The sequence below is a fragment of the Octodon degus genome, unplaced genomic scaffold (assembly GCF_000260255.1).
Source record: "Octodon degus isolate 3935 unplaced genomic scaffold, OctDeg1.0 scaffold00069, whole genome shotgun sequence".
Taxonomy (NCBI): Eukaryota; Metazoa; Chordata; class Mammalia; order Rodentia; family Octodontidae; genus Octodon; species Octodon degus.
This window is the reverse complement of record NW_004524645.1, coordinates 3,979,222-4,000,451: the sequence shown is the minus strand read 5'-3', so window position 1 is coordinate 4,000,451 and position 21,230 is coordinate 3,979,222. Positions and strand designations below refer to the sequence as shown.

Here is a 21,230-nt window from a genome sequence, read left to right as displayed (position 1 = left end):
AACACTTATTCCACTGAGCTATCTCCATGGCCTGGTTTCTCTTATCTAAGCTACCCACAATATAAATAAAGAGCAAAATAATAGATAACAGGAGACAGGAAGATAGTTCCTTTGCAAAAGGGAAGGGGACCAAGTGATGGAGAGACAGGTTAGAGAGGGAGGGAAAGGCAATCATTACTAAGCCTGGAAATATGCACTAATATTCTTTTTAAAGCAAAACCAGTATCATTAGATTTAAGTCTGATAGAAACAATTAGTCAAGTTTTAATAGCAGACTAAAAACAAACACAAACGGCAACTTTCCAGTACAGTGAATTGAAATGGATGGAATCAAGAGAATTGGGGATATTTGCAGGATCCAATATTTGGGACACCAAGTTTTCATTATGCCAAAACCAAGAAGTGATCGAGTGTGATGGGATGTCCTGCTCCTCCATCTGGTGTCATCATCACACTTTAGAGCCCAGTATCCCCTCATGACCTCCTTCTCAAGTTCTCTCCTATGTAAGGTGCATTTGTTGAAATGTTTTAGACATTCTGTGAAGACTGCTCATGTGAAATTATAAGTGAGGTGCTCTGTTGAATTCAGCAGCCAAACAGCCTTTTCTTCTCCCCAGCGAACAGATGGGGGTGGCATCTTGGTAACCAGGAACTGGGACACATTGGTAGATCACATATTTATAGCGGGCAGGCCTGGGACAGAGATTTCAGGCTATGCAAAAAAGTCTTAAGTATGCATGCATAATTTGAAAAAAAAACTAATTATGATTTTAGTTTTATTTACATATTCTCAGAAACCATTTCTTTTTAATGATTTCAAGACATCAGTGATCTAAGCAGTCAAACAAGTCATTGCAATAACATAAAATAGAATTTGGCAGAGCTATATCTCCTGTGAGTAGCTGCCAAGCCTTTGAATGACAAAACTGTTTAGGTGACCAAATGACAGGCTATCAAATATTGACAAGAAAGGGACCATCACCTTGAGGTATAAAACGCATTGTGAAGGCTAGTGCTTCCTTCTATGGGAACCGGGAATGCAGTCACTATGTTTCAAGGGAGGGTTGTTCTGAAGCTGCACGGGCTCTGCTGTCACAAGCAGCTTTGCCCCCAAGGGTGACATCTCACAGACCTGAGTTAGCGTCTCCTGTTCATGCAGCAAGAGCAGCTTGGTCCCGGCGCCTTCTGTCCTCTGCTCCAGCATGAGGGAGAAGTGCTCAATGCCTTTGATGGAGAGCTTCTCTTGAAGAGTTAAGATGACATCCTTGCAGAGAAAATATTGACACAAAGAGATCAAAATCTAGGCTGTCCCTTTTTGGGGTCTACCAGGATCGGAAAGTTGTTACATGTTCAGGCTTCACATCATAAACCGTGTATCTTTGGTGGATTTCGGAATTTAAGGCTTCAAAGCCCATAAAAGATGAGGCCTTTGTTCCCTTGGCCTTTCTGTGGCCTCCACCACCACTCCAATTTTCTGTGGCATTCAAAGCAGTGAAGGAACAAGGTGAAGAGCTGCAGGGGCAGTGTACCTATCACATGAAGTCTTAAATGAGAAAGGTTGCCGATAGATGGTGTAGCGTCGTCAGTTAAGTCTCCTCTCTTGTAAATGAGGTGGTGACTAAATAAGCTGTAAAAGTACTCTACCCCAGGGCTTGGCAGAGAAAGGTCTGCATGCCAAATCTAACCCACCACCAGTTTTGTAAATAAAACTTTATTGAGACATGTGCAGGCTCATGTGTTCCTCTTTTGTTCATGGCTGCTTTTGTACAATACATCATCAGAACTGAGCTGCGGCATGAGCAGGCTAAACTACTTGCTCTCTGGACCTTCCCAACCACAGTTTGCTGACCCTAGTCCTGTGCTGCTGAAGGAAAAGGCAGTGTGCTGGGGTGGAGACTGTGGGCCCCAGGGATGGTCAGTCGGGTTTCCCAATCCAGCTCTACTGCTTGTTAGCTATGCAGCTTTGGGCAAGATATTTAATCTCCAAGCATCTTAGTTCCCTATCTGGCAGCGGGGGGTGATAATAATGCCTGCCTTGGAATGGATATAAGAAGTAAATGAGTTCATATATAGAAAGCATTTTTCATAACACTATTTGGCGCAGAGTTAGAGCACCATAAAATATACGTTAATTTTACGTCTCTGGGGAAGGTGGAATGAGCAAGCTTTGTTGGTAATCTTTTATAAGATTAAACACTTATCATTAGGAAAGGGTCCCAGGCACAAATACATTTACTGCAGTGAAAAAGTAATCTCTCCATACTTTACTTTTTTATGTACTTGAAAAGTAGGAAATGATCCTTCCTCAAGATAATTATATTCAGATGGTAAAATTGCCCACAGAACAGTGTTTCCTAACCAAGGGAAATGTTGGCCCCCAGTACCATTCGGAAATTTCTGGAGACATTTTTGTTATCCCATTGGGGTTGGGGTGCACTGGGATCAAACGTGTAGAGGCTAGGGATGCTGCTAAATATCCTCCCATGCACAGAACAGCCCTACAGCAACCCAAAATCTCAATTGTGCCAAGGTAGAGAAAGTCCGCTGTATGTAATATTTTCTTTGGATGTTTGGATTCTTCTATGGCCCTTAAAACAATTTCCAGGCTCTATTCAAATGAATCCTCCATGCCCACCCACCTTCAGTTGAATAATCGTTCAGCAGAAATGCCTGCACCATATTGAATTTCCTGAAAACATTCTCTATCATTTTTGCACAAGGTACAGGAAAGAGAAAAACAAAATCAGCAGCACATACTTTGTACAAACTTTCTCCTGAACCACCAGGGAGGACACTAGGAAATCGATAGCTGTAGTTTTCCCCTGTTTTAGCTGTGTAGCAAGAATTTTGGTAATTTTTATTAAACAGTGTCATACTCCTTTCATAACTGTACTATTTCTATTTTATGCCTACCAGCCAGTGTCTATTGTGATAATAAGGATGTTGGGTGTAAGATAAGATAACTTGAATTTGATGTGAATTCTTTGCAGAGCTCCTAGTCTTTTCATTGTCATCCGCAATCCTTGGGGAAATCAAAATCAGACTAGTGTGGATTCCTATAATAAAGAGGCCGGAGGGAATTAACAGCAGAGTTTCTTAAGTTTAGCTTTGTTTCTGTGAAGAAATGCACTCAAGTCTTCACCTACAGCTGTGGGGTGGGGAGGGAGCCCAGCATCAAGTAACTGAGCCGTTGATAATGCAGAATGAGGTCATGGTATCAGATGGAATGGTCGGAGGGTAGTCCATGGGTTAGTTCGAGGTCTGCAAATGGCAGCTCATAGGTCCATATGGCCATGCCAGTATGTTCACATATGGTATGTGCAGTAGTAGAGTAACCCACTTAAAGAAAGATGTGGCCCTTGGCTCCCACTCTGAGAAGCAACTCCTAGCCTTTGCAATATCCTGCCCAATAGGAGTTTTTCCCCAGGCCACCCCTGATGGACTATGCTAATGATATGATTTATGGGAGTGGCCTGCGGCATGCAATAAAAACTTGACCTCTAGAATGCTGGACACTCTGGTAGGCCAGGTGGGTGGTCTGCTGCATCTGTGTGGTCACCTCTAAGAAAACTTCTGGTAAAAGGTTCAGGGGAACTTCCTTTGTTGGCAGCACCCCCATGCATATCATCACACATCATTTCTGGGAGAATTAAGGGTCGTCAGCAATATTGCATCGGGAGAGGACACTGGAAAGCCCTGTTCCTAACCCACTTCATCCCCCTAGCCCCCAGTCCCTAGCTAGGTACCTTTGCCTACTGCTGATTTCTGTCTCTGGCCTTTTGCTGCAAGAAACCATAACTGTGAACCTGACAAATTGCTGAGTTCTGGACCTCCTTTAAGTGCATCACTGAACCTGTGCATAGTCTGGAGGATTTCCCTAACTCCTTCTGTAACTGTTTTCGTGATACAACAGGAAGACTGAACTCTTAGTACTCAAAGTATTCATTAAACATCTGTTCTTTCCCAGAAAAAAGTTGGCCAACACCTCGGTTAGTTAATCAATAATTTGATTAACATCTCACCATAAATTACCATTGAATAGGAAGAAAGGAACAAGACTTTGTCAGTCATCACCATGTAAAATTAGCAGTCTTGGATGAGAGAGGTTAGTATTTCATCTGGAATGATTTAGGGTGACTTAATGGTGTAACATCAATCTACTAATATCATCTGCTCTGTTGCCCTCCTAAATCACCACATATTCAGTGCTATTCAAAACAAGCTGCTTGCTGGTATCATGACAATGAGTACCTGCAGTGAGGGGGGCCTTTGCAGGAATGCTTCCACCCGTGAGGTCTATGGTGGTTAATTTAAAATACCGAGAACTAGGGGGTGACTATTGATAGACATTTATAACACAGAGTTGATATTCTTTTGATAGGTTATTTGTACAGCTCATCACTAGGTACTTTTTTCTACATCCATAAAATCTTTTTAACTATGCCTTTTGAAGAAAGCCTATTTTAGGCTGATGAAACATTAGGGAGCAATCAATTTCTGCACAGACTTTTGTCCGATAAAAAAAGAGAACATGCACTTTTCTTTTCTAGGAAGGAAGCATGGGGCAAAGAACCCATATGCTTTGCCATTATATCTATTATGTAAGGCTTACCTGTGGCTGGGAAATAATAGAATTGCTTTGTGGCTCTTCCTTTTCACCCCTTCTCCTCTTTCCTGACTTTGTATATATCATTCCCATGAAATTAGTTATGACAATTAAAAATAAACATTATCATTGCATTATTGTATCTCTTGCTTTTGCTGGACACCCAAGTAGCAGATATTCAATTAACAGTGAACATCTTAATCTTGGAGGCTGACATTGCTGAGAAGTCATGCTGGTTTGGGCAGGGTGCCAACCCCTCCCAGTGACAGTCATGTTATTTTAATTAATCTGCAGTTACAATAAAACGACTGGCCTAGTGTTTCTTCATTGAAAGCATATTATATTGTTTTGTAACACCAAGGGGGGCAGAACAGAACTTTCTCCATTTAAGCTTTTTGTTTGGTTTGATTTTAAGTTTTCATGCATGGGCTTATCTGAAAACAGTCAACACAACTACAGAAATGAATGAACAGTTCTAAAAGAAGGGGCTGCTACACGGGCCTCACCGTGGGTATTTCATTTATACCTGGCAGCATCCAAGTACCAAAGTTAGCAGATTGCCTTACCTTGATAGAGGTGCTGCAGTCAAAGCGAAATGATTTTGTCTGCCCATTTTCCAGATAGACTTTCAAAACATTTGGCATAAAAAGAAGTGAATTGTCTTTAACCGTTTCCTGTTTAACAACAGAAGGTGGGGGTAATACAGGTCAGTCAAACTAGACTTCTATTTCTGATATTGGAAACACATATCTATTGTTTAACAACATGAGACAACAATCAAACTCTCAAAGGCCAACCAAGAGGTTCCTCTGGTGATATCTGAGTTAAGATATTTATAGCAATATCCTTTACCAGCTACAGTTTACTTACCTGATTCAAATAAAAAGCATTTGACCACCAAAAAATCAATTAGATGAGTTTTTTCTTTAATTCAAGATTCCCACTGGGAAACACAATCACAAACATAATTCCTTTGTAATCAGTCTCAATGTTTGGAATTACAAGCCCAGACTTCCACAGAGCAGGATGAATTGTGCAGCGTGAGGACCCAAGCTACGCTGCTGCTCACATCCGAAGCCGGCATGATGGTGAGTCAGAAGCATTAGCTAGCTCCCAATATAAAGTTATTTTGTGAAATTATTTTTGAATCCATTTAAGAATGTTCCTCAAACTCAAAAGGAAAATATAAAGAAAGGGTTAGCGTCCAAGGAGAGTAAATCACTAAGTTTATAATGAACAGATCATAATTTAGAAAGAACTCAAAAAGATGCCAACTTAAGAAGCAATTAAGTCATTTCAATTGGACATGCTGAGACATGAGAGATGATGGAAAAGACGAAGGCACGCCTGCAGGAGATCCAGGAGGCCTGGGAGAGAATGGACTTAAGCACACATAGTTGACCACAAAGTCCACAGGGGTTGAGGGTAAGTCAGCAATCATGAGACCACCCACCCCTTGACTTGCAGATGAAGAAACTGCAGACAAGATGTTCAGGCATTTGCCAGAGTCTTACAGCCTGAGCAAGTTCAACTCCTGCATGCTTCCTTAATGACTTCCCTGCCTTTCATTGCCTATTTGTTTCTTTGAATTTCTCCACCACCTTCCTACTTCCATATGACTTTCCCACTACCCAATTCACTGAGTAAGTCTGCATACAAATTTAGAAGAAATGGCACCCCAGAACCAACAAGGCAGCCCAGGAACAAAGTCACTAAAGCTGAGAAGCAGATACATGACCAAAGGTCTGGCATCCACAGGCCTGTGATGAGGCAGCAGAGGCTATTGGAGGTTGCCGGTGCTTAGAGTTGCCCCCAGACATGAGCCCTGTTATGTCCAGGGATGAACCAACAGTGCTATCACAGCTTTCAGCATTCTTAAGATTCCCAGTCTTAAGCTTAGAAAAGCTCTCAGCCAAAAAGGTAAGTTTCAGATGACCCACTGGAGTCTCATGCACCTGGAATCTTCCGGGCTTCGAATGGCACCGTCTTGTTGTAAATATATTGTGTGTCATAATTCTGTATTCTAAGGATCACAAGGATCCACTGAGGTGAACAGAACAGAGCCTGAAAGAGTGGGACTTAAGAGTATGGCACAAGAAGTATCAATAGGGAGAAGAAAGTCATGCTTTCCTTAGGTCCAGAGGTTTTGCCTATGAACTCAAAATCTTTCCAGAATATTGGCTTCTTCGCTATTTTGATTTATTAAAGATCAAACAACTCATTTTTCTGAGAGGTAAAAATCAGAATGGAAGCCTAACACTTTTCTTAAAGTACATGGTGGTTTATTTTCTGGAAGAACCCTTAATTTGCATGCTGGGGAAGAACAGGAAAGTTTTGCTCAGCAATGGAGAAGGCATTGTCAGTCTTCCACATTAAATGAAGTCCTTTGTAAAGTACTTCCAAACACCAAGATCATTCTAGAAAGTACTCACCTACTCCACATTTTGTCTGTGTAGAGGGCATTAAGGAATGGCTTGAGGACCTGTCAAGTCCTTCATGATCTTGAGGACTGACCACCCCTGTGCAAACCAACAACCAGTTTCAGATCGATCCTTCTGGTTAGATCACTGGGTTTGCTTGAGTGCATTGCCCCTGCCTCAGTGACATTGAGTCACAAAGCAGGTGACTGTCAACTCACCGACACTTGGCCGTTGATGATGACCTCCTCAGAGAAGCGCACTTTGACTGGGTTGGACTTTAATCTTGCCTTTTTTGCAGCACTAATAAATGCTGATTTGGGAGACTAGAAGAAAAGACAACATCTCATCTGATTATTGGAAATATAATGCACACTTGTACTAGCTATTTTTAAAATGTTTGTCCTTATAGACACGTGGCATTTTTGCTAGAATATAAATGTTTGGTGCAAATCCAAATCAAGGATGAAATGCAAATTCTACGTAGAGTTGCAACCCCACCATGTCCGTGAGCTGGGATATTTGATTTAGGCACTAGACCAGAGCTATTCAACAGTATGTTCAACATTCTTATCAAACACATTTGTAGGAATCTTTTAGAATAATAGCGACTGCAGTACATGAACCTTGCTTCTAAGACAGAGTTTTGAATATGTGGAAGATGAGGGGCTGGCCAAATTGAAGGTTGGATTTTTGCTGATTTGCTCATTAAGTACTTATTCTATTTATTTCTTTTTAAATATTTATTCATTTATTTATTTATTTATTACAGGGTCTTGCTATGCAGCCTGGACTTGTAGTGATCCTCTTGTCTGAGCCCCCAGTGCTGGGATTACAGGCCTGCACGGCATACCCAAGGTTCCAGTGCCAGCAGGCATGCAGCACCCGAATGGAACTTGGGACCTTGTATTTGCCAGGCAGGCACTTAAACTGTTGAACTGTCTCCCCAGCCCTAAGTACTTATTTTAATGAAGTGGAGAAGAGCCACTGTCAGGCTGAAATGATTGCTAATCCCAGTGCTTTTCATGTTCACAATATGTGGACATGTAAGCAGGCAAGTACATACATGCAACACACAAATGTATACATGTACTCTGCAAAATGCAACCTGAGTTTTTGACCTCTTCTTGGTAACTTCTGACCTGCGATCTTACTGGGCCAGGGTAGGGAGGAAACCTTGACATACAAGTTGAATTCATATTCTCATCATTTCATAGGTTCTTTCTGCTTTGTGATCCTGTCCCTCTTACTGCAGTGAGAGTGTGAGAAGCACAGTTCTTCCCCAGAAATCGAAAGAGCCATGGAAGAATTCACTTAGAAGGCTACTGAAGTTGTGGGGAAGCTTTTGCTGCACAACCTTTGGAAATCATCATCTGAGAAGAATCTTTGATGTGTAATCTCAATAAAGCCTAAAGAGAAGACTCACATGTAGTAGATATCTACAGAGGTGCCTTGGTTGATGAACACTCTTGTTTGCATGTCATGCGCTTCACAAACAAGCATTTGGCAAATTTTGTTTTTGTTTACAAACTCTGAGTTGGGTGACAAACAAGACTGTAGTCATTTTTCCCACAGGAACACAAATGTGGTTATCTTTTCCAAAACTATAGGGCAAATTAAGTTCATGAACTGAGGTGTCACTTTAGTATATTGTCAGATGAACTTGTCTCTTTTCAAAATGAACTACATTCTGTACTGAGTCTAAAGCAGAAGTCAATTCTTAGTTTGAGGCATATCATATTTGATAAACTATTTTACAAACTACAATGTTTGAACATTGGTAATTGCCTTGTGGTTCAAACTGATGGTAGATACTGTAAGATGCTGACACTGCTGCGGAACAAGTTCTAGTAATTGACCCCAGAATCAATGCAGGGGTTTGAAATTCTGAGTACTGTATGAATTTCAAGGCACAAAAACCAAGCATCATTACTTTTACTTTGGATTTCAAATAAAATAAAAACTATCAAAAGGATACTGATTCTTGTCAAATAAAGAGTCTTGGTCAATTAAATGAAAAGCAACATCTTATAATGTATAAATAAAAAGTGTTCTGTTCATACAATGGATAATGCTCTACCATAAAAAGAAATGAAATGCTGACATAGGGTACAACATGGGTAAACCTTGAAAATACAATGCTGAGTGAAAAAGGTCACACACAAGAGATCCGTAATGGTAAGATTCCATTTATGTGATATGTTCAAAATAGGAAAACCCAGAGAGACTGAAAGTAGATTAGTAGTTTCCAGGAGCAAGAGAAATTGACTCTTTAATGGAGACGAGGTGTTTCTTTTGGGGTGATAAACAACTTCTGGAACGGGATGACATGGTTGTATAACAGACTGAATGTGCTTAACGTCACTGAATTGTACATTTTCAGATGGACAGTTTAAGTGGTAAATTTTATGTTATTGTATTTTACTATAATTTAAAAAATCACAATTGAGAAAAACATCTCTGTGTGTGTGTCTGTGCGTGTGTGTGTGCGCATATGTGTATACTGCAGGTGGAGTTTTGGCCTGCATACTGGGAGAATCCTATGAGTTCTGAAGATTTCCTCCATACCTATCTCAACCTTTGCTGTGAGGAGTGTCTCAGGAGATTGGACAGATGATGGTCTGTTCTCCAGAGCCTTAACTTACCCATGCATGCAAGCCATTTTTTATGGCTGTTGTCCGTAAAAAAAAAATGCAAAGAGCTCGGACTGGCTGGTCCTCAACACCCCGCCGCCGGAGTTAAACATGCTCAGTATGCATTTAAGAAAACCTACTCCTGAAGCTGAATAACAGAGCTGCATTCATCAGTATTTGTGTATTATATGCCGAGTTTTGTGATGATTCACAAGGAAATCCTACAGGGATGGACTCATTTACTTTTGATATACCATTTTTTAGCTGAAAGGAGAACATTTTTCTCTTTTAATGATTTCAAGCATCCACTATTTATATTGGCATAATGAGTTTAGCACAGGGGAAGTGTGGGTAATAAACTTACCCAGATTAGACTCTACTAATTCCATGACACACTTCCATGTAGTAAGACCCTACTTTTTTCAGATTTTCTGGGGAAATGAAATATTTGCAATATGTTACAGATGCCAGATACTGAAATTTATTCTGCTGGACATCCTTGTGTTGCAATTTCATATTTTGCCATATTTTCTCAAAATGTCCTACATGATTCCTTATATCTATAGAAAAGTCTATTGAACTAAACTTAGTTTGGGGATCTATTTGATCTGATATAACTTTAGAATGCACTGATATCACCAGGGATCATACATGTATATAAGGTTAGTTGTCCATAAAGTAAATGACACTCCAGGGAAGAATTTACCAAGCTAGGAGTTCTTCTTTCTACCCTCTGTAGCCATAGCATGCTCACTTTGGGAAGCCTCATTACTATATTTATTTATCACACCCTACTGACAAACATGCTTGTCTAGGAAGACCAGAAGAGAAACAAGATAATTGATGTTGTTAAATAAATATTTCATATATAATTTGAAATCAACAAACTTGCAGTAAAAATTTAAGAATTCACAATAAGTGCACTGTTTTTTGGCCTCTTTTGAGGGACTGCATCATATAATCGACATATATTTAAAACATTATGGTTTGCTTTAAAAAAAGTCTGCATGTCTGAAAGCTACTTAATACAATTGGTATAGCAATGGCATATTCCACTGGCCAGAGTTATTGTAGATGGGCCAGTGCAAGCCAGTCAGGGCAGTAGTTTCAACTGAGATTTTTTTTTTTGCTACTTAAAAAGTACATAATGTACTCAATTCAAAAATTTGGTAAATTAATTCTTAGTAACCTGTAGGTGCATTCCACAAGTATTTTGTATCCTGTGGTAGAAATGATGAGCAATTGCCATTTAGAATAATCAGATCTCCTGCAGTTAATTAATTTTAACATTAGTAGACCCCTAATCAGCCCCTGTGCCTCTTTCCAAATTTGCTTTTGCCCAGGTGGCCACTAGAGCAGTGTATGCTCTTGGATCTTTTAGAAATCACTAGGACATAGTCTGAAAAAAATCACATGAACAAAATTAATTTCTGAAACTGAAGAGTAAGGCCTTCAAATTGCAGATCCTGTATCTCTCCAGTATTAAGGATAGAGCAGGCATTGGGTATGTATCTGGTAAGGACTAGCCTGCAGTTCTGTCTTGGGGACTTGATTCGGAGTTCTCATCAGGCAGGCTACATGGCAACAATAATTAATTTGGGAGATGCTTCCAGGAGACACGGGAAGGTGATTTGTGGAAGGGGCACAGCAGGGGCCACAGCCCATAAAGTGTTCACTGTTAAGTAAGGCACTTCTGTAGGCTGCTGGAGTTTATCCTACTGGGCTCTCCTAGCAAATGAGGAAGATCATGTGTGTCAGCATTACACTGTCCAAGGAGAGAGGGAGCTGGGGTATTTGTCTACCAGCTCCCACCAATAATAGCTGGAGAGTTGCTTGAACTGCAAAGTTCACAGCTTCTTGTCCTGCTGCCTCAATATCCTCATAAATAGTCTCCGAGCAACCTACCCAAACAACCAAGGTGCACCAGGGTGAGGAGGTTGGCATCTGCTGCAACTTCCCCTTCCCACTATCCTTTGACCATGACTGGGTAACGTTTAATAACACCAGTGAAATCCCCTTGCAACTTTTCTTGCGTATTCCATCCTAATCCCCAATCAAGACACTTGTCCACAGGCTCTCCTCTTTCTGCTCCCTATTGTCTTGGTTGAGCATACTCTGAACTTGGATTGGCATGATCAGCATGACAGATGCCAACGGGGTCTGTCTTGGCCTCTGATAGCACCTGCTACGCATGCTATGGAATGAGGTGTGTACCTGACCTCAAGTGTATGGGGCAAAGGGGAAGGCAGATGGGTAGTGGGAGGCTGTGAAGCAATTCCCTCATCTCTTCCACCTAGAAGAAATCCAAGGGGATATGAATCATGGTAGCTTAGGGATATCGGAACTGAGGGAGCAAATTAGCCTAAGTCCCATTGAATTTTGGTAGTGTGAGGAAAAATGTAGACAGTCTAAACGTTCTACATCTTGGGTAGCATTGTCTGGGAAGTTGAGGAAGTTCTGGTATTTGAAACTGTAGAAGGCAGAGTTCCAGGAAAATGAAGGTGCTCTCCAGTGAAAGATCTACCTTAAAAATAATAGTAAGTGGAAAGAAGATGGCCTATCAGTACAAAAAATGGAAAATCCATCACTAACCCAGAAACTCCCCTTTTCGAACTCCATTCTGGGGAAACACTGCTAAAAAGATGGAGATTTATGTACAAGGATATTCTTTGCAGCATTATTTAAAATAGCAAAATATTGAAGACAGTGGAAAGAGCCCAATGGCTTAGTTAAGCCATTCTCAGTTCAAGGTAATGTTTTGCAGTCATTTAAAAGGTGCTTATATAGAAATTTTGATGACATGCAAAAATGCTTATTAAACAAAGATGTGAAATAAAATTGTATGTGTGATATGACCTTGACAGCTAACAAGGCATATTTAAAAAGACTGGGAGGAGGTAGGGTACAAAATTTATATGGTAACCTCTGAAGAAAAGGTTTGCTGATGCCTATTTTCCTGTTTCTGAAATTGTTCTGTACCTCTACATTTTTTTTTCCTAAGAAAAAAAGTAAAAGGAGTAGGGTGAGGGAAGTCTAATAATACTTCTAAAAATGTGAGGAATCTTCTTAGAATTATTTTTTTTGAGATAGTATCTTACTATGTAGTTCAGGCAGGCTTTGGATTCATTATGTAGGCCAGCCTGGCCTTGAACTTGGGGTACTCCTCCTGCTTCAGCTTCCTGAGTGCTGGGATCACAAGCATGAACCACCATGCCCAGTCTAGAAGTACTTGTCATCAAAGAATTTCAGGGACCCTAAGACTCTTCTCCTAGGTCCCCCTGACCTGAGTCTTCCAGGAAAGAGACTTATGTGGTTAGATCATGGTGAGATATCCTGGGCACACATGAGGTGTGGCAGAAAGTGTAAATATTGGCTCTCTTGTCTTTGTTGGTCCTTAACCTACACGAGAAGTGCAAACAATATGAAAAGTGCTGGCCAGCAGGTTGCAAAAGAAATTAAAATGCTAATTTTTATTGTCTGTAATAAAAGTAGAATTTATGGATTTTTCTCTTAGTCTGCCGGGTCATCTGTTTGTGTATGTCAATCCTGGTTGCTAAATGAATGTTTAGCAAATAAATGAAACCTAATATTTGTTTAAGAAGAAATTTTCTGGTAGAAAATTCCAAACTTAAAAATACAAGTAAGAAATTGTTCTCTCCTTCCCCATTCACTTTCTGCTTCATATTCATGTACATTCATTACTTCAATATATCTAAGTAACTTGAGATCATTAGTCCTCACAGTTCAGAGGAGGGATAAGTCACTTTGGATGGGCACAGTAAAGGGAGACCAGAGGCAGGAAAATGGTTCTCAATTGGGGTAATATTGTTCCTGAGGGACATTAGGTAATGTCTGCATTTGTTTTTGTTTGTCACAACTGTGGAGAATATGTGCCACTGGCCCTTGGTGAGTAGAATTTGGAGATGCTGCCTAACATCCCATAATGTACAGGATAGCCCCACTACAGAGAATTCTCCTCAATGTCAACAGCACTGACCCAGAGTAGCACTTAGAATTTGGCCTGAGATGTGAATAGTGAGAATGAGCTGGCCAGGCTGAGGAGGAGGTCAGATTGGAGTATGCTGTGGGCATTTCAGGGAGAAGGGTTGGTCAACATCAAGTTCAAAATGATAATCCATCAGCGATGATTAGACAGAGTGAGTGACTGTGAGCAGGAGAGTGGCTGTTGCCCACAGGAACGTGTGATATTTGCTCTAGAATGTTGAGGCCAAACATTGATTTTAATAGAGCTCAGCAGCAAAAGCTTATCAAACTCTTAGAAAATTCCAGACTATCTGCAGAAAGGAAGTCCCATGATTCACTCATTAATAGAAATGAGTATTCACTCCGTGAACAATCTTCATAGATCCAATCTGTAATAAGGGCAAGAAAAGCCACAAGACACAACCATAAACTTGAATGCCAAACTCTACATTTGCTTTCTTGTTTACTGCATGGGATGAAATAGTAGCATGCATTGCAAAAATAATATGGGTTGGAGTAAAATGGTTCTGATCTTACATTTCTAATGGGTTACAAAGTAGGGAGAGAGAATTCAGAAAAAGACAATATAAACTTGGAGTTCTAGCAGGACTTCATAATTGCTCAATCGCTTGCTTATTACAGGCATTTCCATTGGCTTTGCTGAAATGTATTTGCCTACAACAAACAAATTAAGAAGTGTGAGTACTGAGAATGACAATTACAGCCCAGCTGTACTTTATATTGAAGCATATGTTATTGTGAACCATGGACTCCGTAAACAGCAGAGCCAGGGAGCTCCTGGATACAGTGTCACCTCACCTAGTCCTGCAATGGCTGAGAAAACTGAAATCCTGGGCAGCTATGGGAGTCACTTGTTCTACTGCTGGGCACCGGATCTCAATCTGGGATCTCTTACATCCTGAGGCATCAAATCCAAATGTGTGTGTAAGTTCTGTCAAAGCATCAGGGCCAAAACACATGATAAATATTAAACTGAGCTTTTAACATATAAAGTTCGGTCCTGGATAACATAATGGTGGTGGTGGTTGGTTCTATTTGTGGTCTTATTGGAATATATATATATATATATATATATATATATATATATCACAGACTTGAGGGAAACTTTTTAAGATATGGGAGATGAAGAGCATAAAGAGTATGGTTGCAAGATAGAGACTGTAAATCTGTAAATTCCAGGGTATTGTAATTGATGTTGATGTGCTCCACTCTGGGGGAAAGAAAACAGAAGTTTATCAGGTTGGAATCTCTGCCTCTCTTTCTTTTTCTTTTCTTCTTCTTCTTTTTTTGTTTTTCAGGGTCTCACTACGTAGCTTGGACTCATAATGATAATTTCTGATTTCTGACTCCCTAGTGCTGGGATTAGAGGCATGAACCACCACGCCTGGACTCCATTGCCGGCTCAGCATGCCCTGAGGGTGGAGTCACCGTGGCATGCGGTGCCAGGGGTTGAACCCTGACCCCTATGCTTACCTAAGCAAGTGCTTATCTGCTGGGCTACACAGCCAGCCCACTGCCTCTCTTTCTAAAGGCCACACAAGATACTGATGTCCACTGTTTTAGGAAAACTCTAAGGGAATTTGCTTTGATGAAGTTTCATTTACCTGACGATATATGAAAATCACAAATAATGGCAAGTGTACAGCAACAGAAATTAAATCAGTGGTTGCCTGGGAATGAGGATGGGAGCAGAACAAATTGGAAGCTGGGAATAAGGAACCTCCTTGGGGAGAAGGAAGCATTCTGCAACAGGACTGTGGTGAGAATTGCATACTTCAGTAAATTTTGAAAAACCGTTGAATTGTGAGTGCCAAATGACTGGATTGTATGGCATAAAAATGAAACCATTATAAAGTTTTTTTTTAAATATGTGAACTGAAGAGAGTATGGTTTTAATCATCTTCCACCTTCCCAGCTAAGGTGGATGGAAGGAAATTCTGACAACCACTGTTTCCTCCAATACCTCTTTTAAAGCAGACTGACATATGCAGGGTTCTACAAAATTATTCAGACGGTGACAAGGATAAAATTTATGCTCCAACATCCTACAATTCCCAGATAACTTGGGCTTCTTAAACTGGAAATCACAAGCAAGTTTTAACTTTTGTGTTATCCTGTGAGTTCCACAGGACTGACAAACTTGATAATTCTAGAAGACATCACTTTCTTTTCTCTCTAGTGAATAGTTTTTGGATACGGGGTATAAAGTACAAATAATCAAGATTGTGGAACTCGTATTGTGAATGCATGCTGTTTTCCTCAGGTGATGTTTATCGTAGCTTTACTTGAGTGGGTGGAGGAGGCCAGAGACCCAAGGCCATTCCGTGGCACTCTCACTCACAGAACACTTACAGGATAAGGCTGAATGACAGTGAGGAGTATCGATTCTTTGCAGCTTCTGTAAGAGAGAAAAGCAAACATATTTACCAAATGCAACAGAGTCCAGACTCAACGGTGACAATTTTCTTTCGAAGCCAAATGTATGATGTGTTGATGAATATTCTTTGGGTTCCCAGGGAAGTGGAAATCAAACAGCACAGAACACCAAAATCAAGTATTTCCCGAGTGTAATAAACTATCCAATTGAAAGCTTCCTGGGTGGTTTACGTCAGGCAGTATTATCCGTGCTGCCGAGTGGCCAGTCCCTTAAAATAAAACTTGGTGAGGAAAGAATGGTTTTAGAAGTATCAACTCAATCAGCTTCTCTGTTTTTCACTGCTCTCAAAATTGATTCTCCCCTTCTGATTTTCCTTTGGCCCACTTATCTTTGCTGGCTAAAAATTTCTCTGTACTTTTCTGGTAAAGGGAAGGGATTTTTAAAAATTGTATCAATTCATGGAACGTCATTACCTTCTCAGGGTTTGCATCATGAAACAAAAATGTCACTGGATTTCTTGTGCTTCCAGCACCATGCACCAGTAGAAGTCCAACGTCTGGGACTCTGAGCTGGTAAGTAGTTCAGACAGGCACCAATTGGAAAATATCTCTCACAACAGAGAATGCTTCCTAGCTAAAGCAGAACAATGTAATCTAATGGTTTATTTAATTTCCTTCAAGTAAACCAACCTTTCCACTGACTCAAACCCTTGAGGGAGAATCATATTATGGGTTATAATATTTTTCCTCCTTCCTTTCTTTGTTCCTTTTGTATCATAAGAAAAAGGTCAGTTGCCATTTTGCTCAACAGAAGCTGATGTTTTCTACTTGAGTTTGTAATTAAATACTTTCTTTGATGGTTTATTTCTCAAATGGGTAAGGTGAAGGGAATCCATTGCAGTTCTGTTCCTTTGAGGAAGCCACTGAAGATTGCATTTCTCTCACTGATTTGTGGCTTAGCAGGTTGGCTGCATTATGTCCTATCGATGCCCTCGAGATCAGTGTGGGACTTGAGATAGGGAAAAGGACAAGGAAAGAGAGGGACCATGGGACAGGACCTTGCACTAATTGTAAGCTAACTCTAGGAAGCACCAGGACTCATAGGGTGATGGTGATGCAGGACAGGCAAGGTTCGGGGGAACACTGCTGTCAGTGGCATGGTTGTTCCCACAAGTCTCAGTGTTCCAGGCTTGTGGTAATTCCAATAGCCCCAGGACGCAGAGCACCAGTGTAATAAAATCAGCTTCTGTGGGTAAGAGGAAGGATCTCACAGCACCAGCAAGTATATGGACACTATTACAAGTATGGAGTCAATCTGGTATCACTGGATACATTCCAGTGTCAAAAGCACTGTCACCCAACACACTGTCATTCTGGCTTTATTTCACAAAGGAATTCTGCCACTAGCCTTTAAGAGAATGAGGATAATGATGTTTCCTGCAGCAGATGGAGGCAAGCTGGGTGTCTATTTTTAAGAGAGAGATACAAGACAAATATACAGAAGGCAATGCAAATGGAAAGCAAGGTACGGCTTCCTAGTTTTTAGTCCCTAGTCACAGGAAACAGGCAACATTCAGCAGATAAAAAATGCAAGACAGCCCCCAGGCCACTGTTGGGAGTATGGAGCTGTCTGCCCTGTCCAGCTGCTTCTGCCCAGATGTGCCTCCAGAGTTCTCCAAAGCAGCCGACGGGCCCCAGGAATCCATCCTGTGGGCTGAGCTGACTGGACCTGTGTATGGGAATGAGCCAGTCAGAATTTTTTCTTTCCAGAGTCAGAACTAAGAATCACAGAGATGAAGAGGGCTGGGAGCTAAGTCACATTCATGGAGGGTACCAGAGTCAAGGCTGCAGATACCAGCAGTACTCTGAGCAGGGTTGATTCCCATCGCTCTCAGCCCTGGTTGTTCACTGTTCCATTAGAAATAAAATAATTGATGTAAAATTTCTCAGTATGATATCTATCATCATTCTGCAAAAGAGCTTTCACTTGTGTTTTCTCTCATCTGTAAGTATTTAATCATCACCTGCCAGACAAGAAGAATTAATTCCATAGTGCTTCAGATCCCTTAGGCTTCCTAAACAAATCTTAGGAAGAAAAAAAAAGATCAAAGCCATATGTGTTCATATGTTATAAGATGCCAAGATGAATTTAGACAGATTCAAATGCAGCCCCATGCCAATAGATGCCAATCATCACCATATGCTAAAGAAGGGTGCTGTAGGACAGTCACAGGAGGTGATGCAAACCGTACTTTTGAATTCTTAACCCTTTACTTGCCTGAGGCCTGACTAAAGACTTAATTAAAAACTGGAAAAAGGAACCAAGGAGACTGGCAGAAGCTGTATTCATGAAACGAGTCCCATTCCAGGCATGCAGGTGCATCAAGTGAATTCAAAGGCAAAATGTTGAAGATGCAGTACAGTTGTGGGCCTGAGGTCATTTCATGAAGGCCTCCAGATAAACTGATCATCTTCCAGGAGAAAGATATAGATGCTTAGGAGTATTGGACGTAGCCAGCCCTTGGGTTCTGCCTGACTCAAGGGAGCTATAACTCGTGTAACTCAACTGAGAAATCTTCCAGGAATACACAAAAGCACTCACAAGAGCGTCAACTGTCATTATCTTTCACAGACATGAGCACCAGTGCTAGATTCCAGCTTTCCATCTCACCATTCTGGCCCCATTTCAATTTGAAACAAGAGACAGCTAGAGGAAAATGCTGGACAATAGAGAAAATATTGGCAATGCCCCTTAAGCCACTGCAAGTTTTCCAGACCTGAAATAGGGGCAAGGGAGAACTTTGTTTAATTGGGAGTTTAGCTCTCATATGTCAATTGAACATTTTAATTACAAGTTATAGATTGTTGTGAGCACAGCTGGAAGATTTTTCTGCACTTGTTTAATACATGTTGTGGGACATACCTAAGATTTTCTTGAAGGCTAGAACTGGCTCTGTAAAGCTATCATAAATGGGAAATGTGGGAAAACACAGTTGCCATTTGTCTGCTCTCTCTGAAATCTATACTATATTTATTCCCAAATTCTCTTTGCTTAAGTAGACATGAATAGATTTTGTTCTTGAATTTCAAAGTAAAAGATGAGACTAAAAGGGCTTGAGCCCAAAGAAGAACAATGAAGGTTAAAGCTAAGTGTGAGGGATTGAAAACTGGACATGGTGGCATTATGCCTGAATCTCAATACTCAGGAGGCCGAGGCAAGAGGATTGCCATGGGTTTGAGGCCAGCCTGGAGTGTATAGCAAGATCCTATCTCAAAAAAAAAAATGAAGGATAAGGAGCAGAACAAATCATGAGGTAGTAAAATAAGCAAGAGAATGGATAGGCCCTTAAGGCTAACGACAAATGCAAATTTCCTAGTAATGCTCAACAGTACCATATTTACAGTATTTTTTTCACTGCTGGAAAGAAAAGCTGATGCTCACAGGTCTTGTACAGTAGCTTCTAATAGCAAATGAACCCTGCAAATGGACCATTGATACTCATCTTAGATGCCAATAACCATACTGTGTTAGCTCTCTAGTGCTGATACAACAAATAACCACAGACCTAGTGGCTGCAAACAATACAAATGTACTGTCTTACATTGCTCAAGAATAGGAAACTGAATTGGGTTTTACTGTGCTGTAATAAAAATATCTTCAGTGGTGCTGCTTTTATTCTAGAGACTTTTCAGTTCCAGTGTAGGCATGTGTTCCTAGGATGATGGCTTCTTCCTCCATCACCACGACCAGCAGCGTAGCATCTGCAACTCACCTCCTGACTTGCTTGCATACTGCTCTCACTGACAAAGCCCCTTGCAATTACAATGGGCCAGCCTGGAATCCAAGATAATCACTCCATAATTGACTTAATCACATCAGCAAAGTCAGCAGCTAGAGATTTGGATGTGGATATCCTTGGGGGGTTGTCATAGTTCTATCACCCACAGACCATAGTTTTATTAGCTATCAATTTCTGTATGACATATTGCCACAAACTCAGTGATTTTACACAACAACCACCTGTTATCTTACAGTTCAAAACTATGGACAACAAAAATATGGACTTAGGTTGGCCATCTGGTTCAAATTCTCTCAAAAGGCTGAAAGCATCTCTGACAGGACAAAAAAAAGGATACAAAGGAAAGATCATTTTGTATTTGTATATACAACATAGTTAAGATAGGTTTACAGCTACTTTCACTTAATTCAATGAGAAGAAAGACGTATACTAATAGTGTTTGGACAGAATACCCTTTCTGCTTCTTGTGCTATGGATAACCACTAAGAAGATAACAATGTACCATGTATTGATTATCAAAACTGTCCTATTAATCAGCTGTGAAACTGTCTCATTTATATTTCTTTCTCAATTAAAAAAATAAAAAAGGCTGAAGGCACTATCCAGAGTTGTCTCAAATGAGACTTTGATTGGAAAGGATCCACTTTCCAACTCATTTTTATGGTTTTGGTAGAACTGCACTCCATAGTTTATGGATTGAGGATTTCAGTGCATTGTTGATAGTTGCATTAGGTCTACCATCACTTCCTTGCCACATGGGGCTCCCAGAATGGCCACTGACCTCATTAAAACTAGAAAGATGAGGAGTGTTACAGCCTCATGTAACACCGTCATGGAAGGGACCCCATCACTTTGACATAGGCTCTCAGAAGCAAACACAAGTCCTAGCCATATTGAAAAAGAGGGCTGCACAAAGCTAAGAATACAAATTCACAACTCACTGAGGTTAATTATATATATATATATATATATATATATAATTTGGTACAGGGTCTCATTATGCAGTTTGGACTCATAGTGTTCCTCCTCCTGTTTGCAGCCCCCCCAGCACTGGGATTATAGGCATGTGGCACCATGTCTCAACTCAGGCACAGGTTCAGCACAACTGTGGGTGGGGCTGGCATGGCATGTGGTGCAGGGCATCAAACCCCAGTCCCTGAGCTTGCCTAAGCAGGCTATTAGTCTGCTGAGCTATCTTGCCGGCCTTCTATCTGATATGCTGCCTGCCACAATAATAAAAGGAAACTTAGAAACAAGTACTCTTGAAGTTCCTCAAAAATAGCTTCCACCTGTGACTTCACCAGTCACAGAATTTTTTTCTGTCAATAACTCCAAGAAGCAGCGTGGTTGTGCATACCACGTTATTTGGAAAATGGGAAACGTTTTTCAAAAT

General features: G+C 40.7%; 1 protein-coding gene across 2 annotated transcripts in view; it reads right to left on the bottom strand.

Moving 5' to 3' along the window:
- Frmpd4 (FERM and PDZ domain containing 4) overlaps positions 1 to 21,230 on the bottom strand; it is a 283,401-nt gene that overhangs the window by 28,632 nt on the left and 233,539 nt on the right. For both annotated transcript variants that reach the window (XM_023719577.1, XM_004635038.3), the window contains exons 4-7: positions 16,014 to 16,059; positions 7,245 to 7,349; positions 5,173 to 5,280; positions 1,133 to 1,264 (exon numbers count right to left, since the gene is read on the bottom strand). In XM_023719577.1, the coding sequence (XP_023575345.1) occupies positions 1,133 to 1,264; positions 5,173 to 5,280; positions 7,245 to 7,349; positions 16,014 to 16,059 (391 nt within the window). The remainder of the gene's footprint in view (positions 1 to 1,132; positions 1,265 to 5,172; positions 5,281 to 7,244; positions 7,350 to 16,013; positions 16,060 to 21,230) is intronic.